Source organism: Carlito syrichta, unplaced genomic scaffold (assembly GCF_000164805.1).
Source record: "Carlito syrichta isolate Samal-C Ts95f unplaced genomic scaffold, Tarsius_syrichta-2.0.1 Scaffold307214, whole genome shotgun sequence".
Taxonomy (NCBI): domain Eukaryota; kingdom Metazoa; phylum Chordata; class Mammalia; order Primates; family Tarsiidae; genus Carlito; species Carlito syrichta.
The window spans coordinates 121,902-135,404 of NW_007251310.1; the positions used below are offsets into that span (position 1 = coordinate 121,902).

At 46.5% G+C, this 13,503-nt stretch overlaps 2 protein-coding genes across 5 annotated transcripts in view; one reads left to right on the forward strand and one right to left on the reverse strand.

The window, feature by feature from the left end:
* The first annotated feature begins 200 nt into the window (after window positions 1-200).
* On the forward strand, window positions 201-8,447 carry ERG28 (ergosterol biosynthesis 28 homolog). 3 transcript variants are annotated; one of them, XM_008064151.2, is made up of 6 exons: window positions 201-340; window positions 1,841-1,997; window positions 2,811-2,974; window positions 5,555-5,645; window positions 7,510-7,628; window positions 7,748-8,447. In XM_008064151.2, the coding sequence occupies exons 3-6, from the start codon at window positions 2,842-2,844 to the stop codon at window positions 7,825-7,827; spliced, it is 423 nt and encodes a 140-aa protein (XP_008062342.1). In that variant the 5' UTR covers window positions 201-340; window positions 1,841-1,997; window positions 2,811-2,841; the 3' UTR covers window positions 7,828-8,447. The 3 variants fall into 3 exon arrangements, with proteins under 3 accessions (XP_008062342.1, XP_008062340.1, XP_008062341.1); XM_008064149.2 differs by having other exon boundaries at window positions 1,841-1,987; XM_008064150.1 differs by lacking the exon at window positions 1,841-1,997 and having other exon boundaries at window positions 202-340.
* Window positions 8,448-11,974: 3,527 nt separating this feature from the next.
* The window catches only part of FLVCR2 (feline leukemia virus subgroup C cellular receptor family member 2), a 65,031-nt gene continuing 63,502 nt past the window's right edge, over window positions 11,975-13,503 (reverse strand). For both annotated transcript variants that reach the window (XM_008064152.2, XM_008064153.1), the window contains exon 10: window positions 11,975-12,320. In XM_008064152.2, the coding sequence (XP_008062343.1) occupies window positions 12,249-12,320 (72 nt within the window). In that variant the 3' untranslated portion in view covers window positions 11,975-12,248. The remainder of the gene's footprint in view (window positions 12,321-13,503) is intronic.

Below are 13,503 nucleotides of genomic sequence, written 5' to 3' on the forward strand. Positions count from 1 at the left end.
CCGTCCGCAGAAAGAGGTCTTCTTTTTCTGCTCTTTTCTTCCTCCCCCATAAAAGGTGGACTTCCAAGCCGGAGGAGGAGGGTTTACTGCGTGAGCGGCGCGCTTGAGAAGCGGCTTAGGCGGCGGCAGCCGCTGATTGGCAGGAGAGGGGTTCACTCCCCGTCTCCTGCTCGAGCAAGGCCGGCCCAGCCAATCAGAGCAGGGACTGGCAGAAACGGACCAATCCTGGAGCCAGGCTGAGGGCGGGGGCAGAGACAGATGGCTAGGGGACGCCGGGTTGGAGCTGGCCTGTGGGAAGCTTGGTTGCTGCGGCTACACGGGTCTGGGGTCCGGTCGCCAGGTAAGGCGAATACTGGGAGAAAAGGAATGTTGGTATCTGATTTACAGGTTCCAGGGAGTCTGGGAAAATGGGGTGGGATGGAAGAAGGATACCTGGCAGTCACCCTTTGGGGGAAAAGGGGTTCAAGAGACGGTGACAAGGGAGAGCTAGGAAGATGGAGGGGAAGGCTTGATAAATTCAGGGAACGAAGTGAGCAGCCACTGTGAGCCCAGCCTTCACTTCTCATATGGTTCTTATAGCAACTCTTGAGGTGTATATTTGAATCCCCATTTTGCAGACGAGGAAACTGAGGCCGAAAAGTGTAAATGACTTGTCCAGGGTCACACAGCTACTAAATGGTGGAGCCAGGAATCTCTCTCTCCTGACTCTGAGTTTTAACACCACACCCATCCTGGGCTGGGCCAGGACAAAAATTGGAAATAGATGGTGGCTACATTGTAGGAGGCCCTAAAGCTTTAGAGAAATGAGGTTGAAATTGTCAGAGCAATTCACAAGTGCTCAGGTTCGGTCCTCATCAGCTGTTTGATTTTCTGAGAGCTTCTGTGAAATGAAAGGCATATTTCTGCTGGGGGGCGGGGGGGAGTTCACCAAGCAGCTTTTCTAACCCTGGGAGAAGACCTGAGTCTCCTATGAGAGAGGCTAAGAATATAAAGAGGATGGGTGGATCTTGGCCCAGGCAGTAACTGTCTGTGATGGCCAGCGGGTGCCGAGTCTCTCTGGACTTGAACAGAGACCATCTTTGTGGTCCACCATTCCCTGAGGGACTTATCGGTTCACCCTTCCTCTTCTATGGCTCTCTTGTGTTTGTTGTGCTTCACACTGCTTTACCATTGCTGACTTTAATATCAATGTCAGCTGGGTAGTGTAGTACAGTATCGACACTTGTTGTCAAAGTGACAAAGGAAGCCAATAGTTTACTACTTCAGGGTAAGAAGTTAACCTGACAGCAGATGAACCGTGGACCAAAAAAAAAAATGAAGATGGGAAGAAAGTATTCCATCATTAGACTCTGTCTATATGGGTTTTATGTAAATCAAGCTCCCTCCACAGAGGGAATCAGTGCTCAACAAGGACTGATCTAAGCTTTAAAAAAAAAAAAAGAACCTAATTATATTTTCTATACATGTTGAAAACAAAAGTGGTTATTGTATGCTTTTCTTCCTCAAAAATGGGAACATCATCAAAATATTCTCAAACAGTGAAGTATTGCAACATGGGTCCAATACACCATGATTCTTAACTCTGCCAACTCTACTGTGTGACCTTAAGAAACTCATTCAGTATCTCTGTTCCAGCCCTCATCTGTAATGGAAATATCAATAGTGCCTGCTTACCTTACTGCAAACATTAAACAAGATAATATATGTTAGATGCTTGGCACAAGTGCCCAATAAGTGATAACTATTATTCTCTTGCAACCCAACAGTAAAATTGCTGTTTCCTTCTCCATGTAATTTTCCTACTAGTTCTAAAGTCACACAGTTTATTTTTAACTTTTAGAGTGTTCTTCTGGTTTATGAAGCATGAGTGTATCTGGGAACCAAAGTACAGAAAACCTAAGGATGTAAATAGTGCCCTCACACCACAGATTCCACTCACATGTGCAAGGCTTCTATAGGCTTGGAAGGACATGTCATCAGTAGACAGGCAAGTATCTGTGAGTAGAGTTATAGTCACCTTTAAGCCACTTGCATTACAAAGGAAAGGCATGAAAAAAGTAAAGGTATAGAAGAAATAGGGCCAGGTACAGTGGCTCACACCTGTAATCCCAGCAATTTGAGAGACTCAGGTAGGAGGATTGCTTGAGCTCAGGAGTTCAAGACCAGCCTAGGCAACACAGTGAGACCTCATCTCTACAAAAACATTTTAAAAATTAGCCAGGCAGAGTGGCATGTGCCTGAGTCCCAGCTACTTGGGAGCCTGAACCCAGAAGGTCGAAGCTGCAGTAAGCCACGATGGTGCCACTGCCGTCCATCCTGAGCAACAGAGTGAGAACCCCACTCAAAAAGAAGAAAAAACAAAGATACAGGAAGACTGATTTCAACCAAGAGAAAGGAATTTGATTTAAGATACTATTTTGGAGAAATTTCTTAGACAAAGATAAGTACTGTGTCAATTATAGCAGTGTTGACCACGATTGGTATGACTCAATACTGAAACCAGTTTGTTAAGTCTTACGCAAAGATCGATTTGGTTACTTATAGTCATACTTGTACATATCCTTTACTTCTCCCTTTTTTCCCTCCATTTTTTCTGGCTGGGTTGGCTGTTTCCACCCACCATATTATTTAGCCTTTGTCAGTCTGGATAAAGGTCAGCACACTTGGTGCAGCATGCTAACCCTGTGACAGAGTATTGTGTAAAGAGCTCTGGGGGAGGCTTGTATGAAGTGATCGGTAGCTAAGCTCATGAGTAGGACACAGGTTGACCACAGAGGTGAGAGAGCCTGACCTCTGCCTTTGTTTCCAAGGCAAAAAATCCTCCCAGGCTTGAGGGGAGACATGAGCCGTTTCCTGAATGTGTTAAGGAGCTGGCTGGTTATGGTGTCCATCATAGCCATGGGGAACACACTACAGAGCTTCCGAGACCACACCTTCCTATATGAGAAGCTCTACACTGGCAAGCCCAACCTCGGTAAGAAACTAAGAAATGTCTGCATCCTTTGGAGGACTAGTCTACATAGTGGTTCCCAAACCAGGCTGTACCTCAGAATAACTTAGGAAACTTAAACAAAGCACAGGTACCTATTTTCCTCACCAGGCCTATTTATTAAGCCTGGTAGGGCCGGAATCTAGTTTCTAAAAATTTCCCAGGTGATTCTGATGCTGCCTTAGTGAGCCTTTGGCAACCACTGGAGTAATAGACTTGGTGGTGAGCACTTGACCCTTTTCCCCTAAGCTATTCTAAATACCTTTTCATTCATTTTACACTAACCTGGACAATGTGTACAAAAAGCATTATAAGAGCAGTGAGGAAATAGAGTTACTTGGTGACTCTCTGATGCCCCACTAGAAAGCCATGAAGATGCTTTTCATATTATCTCAAAGCCTTCAGAAACCAGGTCGGGCGCACATGGCTTCTATTCCATATCACAAATGGAGAGGTACTAATCCAAGGTCTTGTCATGACATAGTTCCTGAAAAGATATCCCACATCCCTCCAAGTTGGTCTCCCAGAAAGTAACTTCAGAAGGCCCGTGGTGGCTTTTCCTGGCTTCGCGAGCCTCTCTGCTGAGTGTCCATTTCTGTTTGAGTTCTACTTCCTCACACTGATGTGGGGGTAGTTTGTGCTGCAGCACTGTTTCCCAGCAGCTGACAGTCCTGTGTCACATTTATAGCTAACCCAGATTCAAGCTCTGACCTAGCTCGTGTTTCTTCAACATCTAGGCATGAAATGAAATTAAGTAGGCTAAGGCTCATTTTGAGCAAAGCCCAAATACGATAGGAGTAAAGAACCTGAAAAAGTGAGCAGGAAAATTCCTTTTCTCTTCACCTGCAAGTGCTGCCCTCAGCTGATCGTGGAACCCTGTGTAGATTCACAGGTTCTTAGATTATCTGGTCTAGTCCTTTGAATTTAAACTTGAGATAAAGAAGCCCGGGGATGATGGGACTTGTTGAAGGGCATGTAGCTGAGCAGAAGTGGGAGTGTGTGTGTGTGTGTGTGTGTGTGTGTGTGTGTGTGTGTGTGTGGCCGGCCCAGAAGTGGAGGCCGCTGCCTCCCTCATGATCTGGAGGTTGCCATGGTACTCTTCTGATTAGCAGTGCTCTGGAGTGTCCCATAGAATTTCATCTGATACCCCATCTGGTTAGGGCTTGTGGAGTACTCTTCCTAGGGAAATTTCCTCAGTCTTTTCATCAGAAAAGCTTTCAAATTGGTTTATAAAGATTGTAGCCCTCTGGGGCTAATGCTAGATTCTGGTTGACATAGGAAGTTTATTCTCACTCCCATCTAAAAGTCTTCAGTGTTGTGAATTTGCTAGAGCTGTCTGGTTTTCCAAAGGCTGGGAAATCCTCAAAACCTGAGTCATCATTAATAGACCTTTCAGTTGTCACTTGTATCCCAAACAATTTCTCTTGCTCAGCAAGCAACAGACCAGCAAAGAAATAGCTTTCCTTTGATTGTTCTGGTATTCCCAGGCCACTGGATGCCTTCAATCAATGGCTGTGCATTGAAGTCACCCACACAGGGAGTTTCTAGGAAATACTTATGCCCAGAGCCCACCACCAGAGAGTATGATGTAACTGGCAATTGGTCAGGTACCCAGACCTTATAATTTTATAAAACTCCCTCAGTTTGTGAAGTTGAGAGGATTACCTAAGCCCAGGAGTTCAAGACCAGCCTGGGCAACTTGGCAAAACCTCATTTCTACCATAAATCAAAAAATTTGCCAGGTCATACCTGCGGTTTCAGCTACTTGGAAGGATCACCTGAGCCCAGCAGGTGGAGGCTAGGAGACTACGGTGACTGTGAGCATGCTACTGTACTCCAAACTCTGACTCAAAACAAAACAAAACAAAAACCTCCCTCAGTTGATTGTAATAAATGTCCAGGATCAAGTACTGTTATGGTGGGAAAAAAAACCATAATTTCAGGGCAAGTTACTTAATATAGCAATGTGAGAACAAAGCCACCAAGAGCAGGGTGCCCCTAGCCAACACCAAAAAAACAGTGGTGTGTCCTACTACCCTGTGCACAGGAAACCAGCCTGGTGTTGGCTCATTCAACAATGTAGATCTGGACTCAGGAAGGGATTCAGGGGCTTAGATCCCCTAAAGACCATATGTAGCCACCTAGATTCGTCCCCAGTGTCTCTGAGTCTCTCCTGGATCAGTCTTGAAAGTCTTCTGGCCTCCTAGGCATCTTGTGTGGACAGACCAGTCTATGCAACATTCCCCAAACCTGCCCTTACCCAGAACCTCAGAGCTTCCAGGGGCAGAGGGTGTAGACTGCTACATCCAAGAGTCATTGGCCTAACTGGGACTTTTGTTGGGTTCCCCCTCTGGCAACTCCCTTTCCAGCTGTGGACACATCTGAAGTGGATCTGAGCAGTCCTCATTCTGGGATTCTTCCCAGTCCCTCTAGTCCCTACGTGCAACACCACAGCCTCCAGTCTGCCCAGCCACAGGGAGTCAGGCTCAGCTTCTCTCTGCTGTGCCAGAGTAGGAAGGAGCCCAGGCCTCCTCTTCTCAGCACTCTTGCTTTTTTGCTTCACAGTGAATGGCCTCCAAGCTCGGACCTTTGGGATCTGGACGCTGCTCTCCTCAGTGATTCGCTGCCTCTGTGCCATTGACATTCACAACAAGACGTATGTAAGGGAAGGAAGAGCTTTAGCATCCTTCTGTTGGAGACTCAGTGCAAGGCACACTCACTGCCACCAGCCCCTGGGACCTGCTAGTCCTTTTAATGCATGAGCTCAGAATGTGGATAAGAAGAACTAGGTTCCATTCTTGCAGATCTAAAGATAAATAAATAATAAGCCTAACAGGACTTTATTAAAGTCTGAAAACTCTTTGGCACTGACGTAGCAAGCTGGCAGTGTTATGAACCAGGGACCTGTGTCCTACCCCTCTTCTTGACTAAAGAACCAGCCTTTCTTCTACTGAGACAGCAGAGTGGTTTGCTCTTTTTAGAGCAGCCACCCACACATACCTTTCTCACATTCCTCCTTGAGAAGCAGGAATGAACAGAAATCATGATCCATGAAAAAAGAGGAACCCGGAACCCACAAGCTAACTGATGTATGCTTATGCCGAGTTAGTGGGTAAGACAGAGAGAACCCATGGCTCCCCTGTTCTTCCTCATGGGTGGAACAGCTGCAGTGTGGAACAGCTGCAGGCAGGCAGAAGCCATAACCGAGGCTGGCCACTGGAGGGGGCTCGAGCTTTCATCCCAGTAAGAGTCACCATCACCATCTAAGTGGAAAGAGTTTATTCAGGTCCCTGGGTGAGGCTATCAAGATGCCAATTTCTCATTTAAATATTGTCTTATCCAAGCTCTCAGCATCCAGGGAAGAGAGGAGGCAATAATATTTACTGAGCCCCTCTTTTTATGTCAGGAGTTTTTACCTGCTCTTGAGTAAGTCTCCTCCTAGCATCCCTGGAAGGTAGGGATTTTCATCCTGATTTTGCAGATCTAAGTATTAGAGATCCAATTAGTTTAAACTGAGTAAGACTGATTCAAGTGGGATTTGAAGCAGGGCTATTAGCTACTTAGTTGATCTCTCCAACTTTATTTTTAATTTTTTTTTCAAACTTGAAATTGTGATTGACTTGTCCTAGATTGACATGTATTTCTGGAAGTTGGTTTAGTGGAAATAGCCTGAGGCCAAAAATGAAAACAAGAAAATAGCCAGGCACAGTGGTACATGCCTATAATTCCAGTACTTTGGGGGCAGAAGTGGGAAGATCGTTTGAGCCCAGGCGTTCGAGGCTGCAGTGAGCTATGCTCTTGCACTCCAGCCTGGGCAAGAGAATGAGAAGCTGTCTCTAAAGAAATTTTTTTGGAATAAAAATTATACAGAAAACAAGAAAATGGGTTCTGGTCTCAGTTCTGTTGGTAACTAGCTTCCAGCAGTAGTAAGTTCATTATCTTCTCTGCAACTTAGTCTCTTCATCTATACAATGAGAATAAATATCTGTTTTACCCCTCAGGATGCCTGAGAGGGAGGGAAGGTTGTATAATCATTTTTGAGACCTTTACAGTGACAAAGAACTGCTGGTAGATTTAAGGGGTGTATCTTTTGTTGATGTGCTTTTGAGTGAGCTGAGACAACTCAATTATCTTTACCTCTGTTACCATTCATTTTCCCCTCCCCCAACACAGGATGGCTACAAATGCTGACTTCCTGTTTCTCACCCTTTCTAGGACTTTGATCCCTGTGCTTCTGATGTGCACTCATCCTCTTCCCTCCCTTACTGGAAACTCAAAATCAACACACATGCATCCTTGTTTACAAAATGTGCAAAAACATACACAGGAGTTACACAAATCAGATTGAAGATACTGGTTGTGGGGAAGGGGGAGGAAGAGCAGGGTCAGCGTGTGATGAGGAGACACAGCCATAGTCACATCCTGGGTTTATATCTGTGTACGTCGAGCCTTCCTGATGCTTTTCATCTGTCTGGACTGACAAGCAGTAACTCTGGCCTGTTTCTGTCACCCTCACATAGGCTCTATCACATCACACTCTGGACCTTCCTGCTCGCCCTGGGACATTTCCTCTCTGAGCTGTTTGTATACGGAACTGCAGCTCCCACGATTGGCGTCCTGGCACCCCTGATGGTGGCAAGTAAGCAGGCAGCCCCCCTCGACCTCCAGAGGAGCTGTCCCAGCACTGGGGCTGGCACTGGGAGACATAAGCGAGGCGCCATGTTTCTGTCAGTCGCTAATCTTTCCTCTTTATTTAAGGTTTCTCCATCCTGGGCATGCTCGTGGGGCTTCGGTACCTAGAAGCAGAACCAGTATCCAGACAGAAGAAGAGAAATTGAGGCTGGCATCACCACCTCCAAGACTTCGTCATCTTCCACCTCTTCTGTCTTCTTGCTCCATTGTCTCTGCTCTTTAATTTCTTCTTTCCTGTTCCATCATCAGCCCCTTTATTCACTGGTAGCTTATTTTTTTTATACAGAAAGGTATATAACATGTATGTTCAATTTAAAGAATAATTTTAGGGTGAATTCTCTAACTCCGTCCAAGTCAAGAAACTGCCAGCTCCTCAGAAGCCCACCGTGTCCTTTCCCCGCCTGCAGCCTTTCCAGCCTCCTGCGCCCTCTGCCCCGTCTGTTTTCATTCCTTGATTTGACTTGTGTGGTGAGAACACATGAACTATGAACTTAAACTTGCTGCCCACCCAGAGCAGCTGTGACCAAGGGCTGCTTTAAGGGGTTGTCCACGCAGGCTGGCCTCCTTCCTGCTGTTGAACCCAAGACTCTGAACCTTCCAAGGGACAGGCAGTTCTTCTAAGAAGGGCTTCCCTGTGCATGAGCAAGACCACTGTTCTCCTATCTCTGCCTGGAGGACTGGAAGCGTCTGGGCTATTTTTAGATCTTCTGGTCAGCTTGTATTTGTGTAACAAATTTTGTAATAAATAGAAAAACTCTCTCCTTTGGCTAGTCCTTTTACTTTACCTCTGCTAAGACAAGAGCACTTCTGCCTCCTGAGCCCCAGGATGGGAGACTCACAGCTTCCTGCTGGGTTGAGTACACCACAGTGGGCAGGCCAGCTCAGGTGTGGGCACCTGGCTGCCTCCAGCTCCAGCTGTCACTTGCTCGTGTCTCCTGTAGGCCTGCAGTCAAGTCTTCCTCTTCCCTACCTTCAAGAGTCAATTTCACAGCTGAACACTCAGTACCCTTTCTTGTTTTTTTCCTAAAGAAGAAACAGATTCTTGGGAAAGCAGAGGCAGAAAATAGACTAGGCAGCCTAGAAGAAACAGCTGCATGCCCATGAAAAAAGACAGCTAAGCCCCACGGATAATGCATTGGGAGGGACAGTGGCCCTTACATGCCATTTGTTTAGGGCAATTTGTTATTTCAACAGATATTGAGTGCTTCTGTATGCCAGACACAGGAAAGAGACATGAACAACTTAGGTAATACCCTGCTCCTGTGGACCTTAAGTTGTAGTCAAGGTAACAGAATCAACAAGCCAACCCTGAAAAAAGAACTTCAGATAGTGGTAAGAGCTCTACAGAACACAAGGTATTTTGGTCAAGAAGGAGTGAGGGGTGGGATTGAGGGCCATAATTTAGATTAGAACATCAAAAAGGCCTCCCTGATGACTTTAGAGGCAGCATCTCACTGTCACCCAGGCTGGAGTGCAGTAGCGTCATCATAGCTCACTGCAGCCTTGACCTTCTGAGCTCAAGTGATCCTCCTACCTCAGCCTCCTAAGTAGCTAGGACTATAAGCATACATCACCATACTTGGCTGATTTTTTAAATTTTGGTAGAGTAGGGTCTCGCTATGTTGCCCAGGCTAGGGAGTGGGATTTGAGCTGAGACTTGAATGCCCAGGAGTCAGATGTCTTCAGATGTAACACAGGCTTTTGGAGCAGAGGAAACAGCAAATGAAAGGTAGCAAGAGTCTTGTTCAAGGAGGAAGATCAGTATAACTCCTGCATAATGAAGAGTTAGGAACTGAAAGAAAAGGTCAGAAAGGGAGGGAGGAGGCTTCCAGGGCATGATAGGAAGCTTGATGTTTGTACTTAATGTTGGGAATTCTCTGTCAGCTAACACTCTCTAGGTGACGACAAAATCTACCTTTAGCTTAAACAACAAATAACAGTGGCAACATAACTGAAAAGCTACAAGATAAATGGCTCTGTAGTCACTTTGCTCAAGACTCTAGCTCCATTTCTCTGATTCTTTCAGCTCTGCCTACCTGTGTTGGTATCATCATCAAGCTGGCTCCCTTCATGCTGCCAGTGAGGCTGCAGCTCTGCCAGGCCTCTTCCCCAGATCACTACATCCAGAAAAACACCTCAGTGGTAAGAACCATCTTTTCCTTACCAACCTGTAAGAGGTAGTAAAAGCAATGATCTCACAGAGTGAGCCCTGGCGTGCAGATCCGCATAGAGACCTCTTATGAAAGGAGTAAAGGAGAACAGAAGATATCTCAGGCCCCCTTGCACATGTTTATAGAAATGGGACTCCAGAAAAGGCTTCAGATCCCAAAGAATCTGAAGAAATACATGGTCTGGCAGACACTAAAATAGAGCCATAATATTGTTTCTCCCCATCTAAGTATTGCTAATAAATGTGGTGCCAGAATGCCACAGGCACATGACAACTCTCTAGGGAAGAAAGGTATAGAAAATGGATCGCAGCGCAAGTAGCATTTATAAGAAGAGCCCCATTGGGGAGGGAAGACTGGCAGTTCAGAAGGAAAATGATAGCGCAGAACTGCAGATGCTGGGACTGAGCTGTGGGCTGCACAACAGCAAGCTGGTGTGTGGCCGGGTGATCACAGAACAAACACTGCTGCCCTTTGGGGCAGACCTAGAATCAACAGTGGACTCCCATCAACAGTCACATTCCAGCATGTGCACAGTGTGGAAAGAGGTCAGGGACACATGTTGGGACATTGAGTTGCAGCCCCCCAGGTATGCCGATATGTAACCATTATGGTCTGGTCTTTAGAAAACATCCCACTGGGTAGTAACATCTGTTAACATCTGTCAACGGGGTTAAAGGTGCTGCTTCTCCAGCTTGCCCCCTCATCCTTCTCCACTTAGACACAGTCCTCAGGAATATGTGATGGCCTTGTAGGAACCACCAGAAGCCACCTCTGCTGACCCTACCACATGACAAAGCAGATCACTTTGAGAATCTTTTATTGCCTGAAAATATCTGATATTACAAACAGAAAATACAAATTATGTCTTTTAATATAAAGCAATATGGTTTGGTAAAGGTTCTGTTAATGAATGTTGAGGAGCTGAAGAGTAAACATCCTTCTCCTTATCAAAACACAAGGCACACCTTCATCTCACTTCCACCTGACTCACTCCTTCCACCAAAAGTGTGAACTTCTTTATTACACAGTATGTTCCTCCTATCTGTGTCTCGAATGTCTATACACACACACACACACACACACACACACACCCAGCTCCCCTCGGGGCAGCAGCCCAAGCATTGTGGTACTGCAGCCAGCTCTGGCTGCTCTGACACGCTGAGGCTGGACAGTGTCCAGAGTAGGATGGCACAGTGGTGATCACAGCTGCCCAGTGCAGAGGAGAAATTACCAACATGTCTCTTTCTGGAGACACTGCCAAAGCCTAGGAGCAGGGTGGGCAGGTAAGGAGGTCAGCTTGTGTTGGCTTAAAGGGAATCCCTGTGAATTTGGAATATCTGATTAAGATTATTGCTGAGAGAGGGGAAGAAAGGGTGGGTGTGCAAATACAGTCCCCACTAGAGGTAAGACAAGCCAACTCAACTTCCATCTCAATGAGCACCTTCTACCCCTTTCCTGTGTCTCTCGGTAGCAGCTATGGATTTGTCAGAGTGAAATGAATCGCAATTCATTTTCAGTAAAGGTTAGTGTAAATTGGTTGGGCTTGACTGCCCTTGGAATAAAACAAGCACTTAGGCTGATGGTGAGTTTCCCAGTTTCGGCATCCAGAAAAAGGCATCAGAGGGTACCACGGCATGCAGAAGTCCCCTGGGCGAGAATTTCTGTAGAAAGGAACCCTCCCTCCCCAGGTCAAGCCACCAGAATGCCCAAAAGCATACTCAGAGGTAGTCCAGCACCAGCACAAACCCAGGCAGTCAGCCCTCCCAAATCAGGTTCTCCTTCATGGCCACAACAGTTTTTGTCAAGTTTATTGATGTTTGGTTTGGTCAGCTGTTAGGAAAGAGTTTGGAGACAGATCACCAATGTTAGGCCAGGAAAAGTGAGGCCTATGAGTCCTGACGGTGCTGTCCTGATGGCGCCTCCTCATTCACAGAGCAGTCAGTCCGATGACCCAGAAATGACCGACCCTCCAGCACTACAGCTGGTTACCTCTGAGAACTAGGCTTCATGGAAAAGTCTTAAGACACTAGTAAAAGTTAATATCCTGAATAAGCTTTCTTCCCGTAATAATTTTGCAAGCATTCTCCGTGAGGGATGGCAGTGAAGAGGGAGGCCAAGGAACCCACGTTCTCCCAACACCAGCTCCCACGACCCAAAAGGGGTGGAGGTAAGAATCAAATCTGCATTTGGTGAAAGGTGCGGTTTTTCCCCAATGAAATTATCCAAGCTCAGGAATGGGTTCCAGGAGGCACAAGTATCACCGTCCAGGCCACAAATACCGCAGCCAGTGCCCTCCAAAAAGCTGCTCCAGCGAAGCCATTTGTGCTGGCAGTGAGAGCCATGCTGAAGGAGAGGCAGGTGTTCTCTGTGTTCCCTGAGTCACCACCACCTTCCTCTCAGAGATGATCTTCTGACACGGTGGTGGGCACTTTGCTGGTGTTGCTCTCTTCCTCCTCCTCTTGGAATTTCTACAGGGCAAGACAAGCAGGCAGTGCTGTGGGTTAAGAGGCACAGGAGTCCACCCATGCTGGAGTGACCGACTCTAATCCATGGGGAATGCAAGAGAAAAGGCCATGCAACATCCCCACAAGCCAAGAGAGGGGAAAAGAAGCAACCAGCCCCTACCATACACACGCTCCCCAAACACACACACACACCCAGCATCATAAGGTCACAAAGGGGAAAGGCCAGCTTTCCACAATGCCATGGCTACCAAACCATCCCACTCCAAGTACCACTGGTTCAGGCTCGGGATTGAGACAAAAGCAAAGCCCACCTTCCCTCCACATTCTGACAGCAGAAAACTCACCTCAACTAACCATCAAATAGCTGTTCAAAGTGCCAGGTCTGTGATCCCTTAGATTTTCCAACTACCCCGTTTGGAGTCAGTCCCAGGATAAGGAATATTTTCATGAGGTATACTGAGGGGTTGCCACAGAGAATTTGTTACAGGCAGCATGCATAATTGCATACATAAACTCAATGGCTAAAAATATGTGTATATAATTTATACGATGAAAAAAGACTTTAGGGCAGTGTGGCTCTGGCTTTCTTTGGGGGGAATGGCAAGGGATTCATTTACAGGAAGTTTCTGGGCCACACTTGTTAGGTTGCGGTGGAATTAAATATGGCCTGGAAGTTATCCTGTGGGCCCCTAGGTACATACTGCCAACCTGGGCATTTCTCTACTGTCCTTTTAAGAAGTACATTGCCTGTTACCTCAGGGTTCTTCTAATTGGCAAGAAGACCTTAGATACTATGCTACTCCAGGCCTGGAGAGCTATGCAGGGCCAAGCTGGAGTCCAATGCCTTATGGAAAATGGTGCTTTCTTCCCCAGGGAGTATCTTGGGGCCCCGCTGGACAATAGCAACAGCTATAGAAATCCAACCTTTCCATTCTCAATCTTTCTAACATGTGGCACCAAGTCAGCCTCAGCCATGAAGAGCCTTTATTCAGACAACTAACAGCCCCATTCAGTCAGCCCATCTCTCTCTTCACACACACACACACACACACACCGACACACACACACAAACACACACACACACACACAAACACACCCGAAAGACATGCTGTAGGAATTGCACACATGTATGAGGAATGTACACACCACCATTGAGCCGAGAACAATGCCTGCAGACAACAGCATA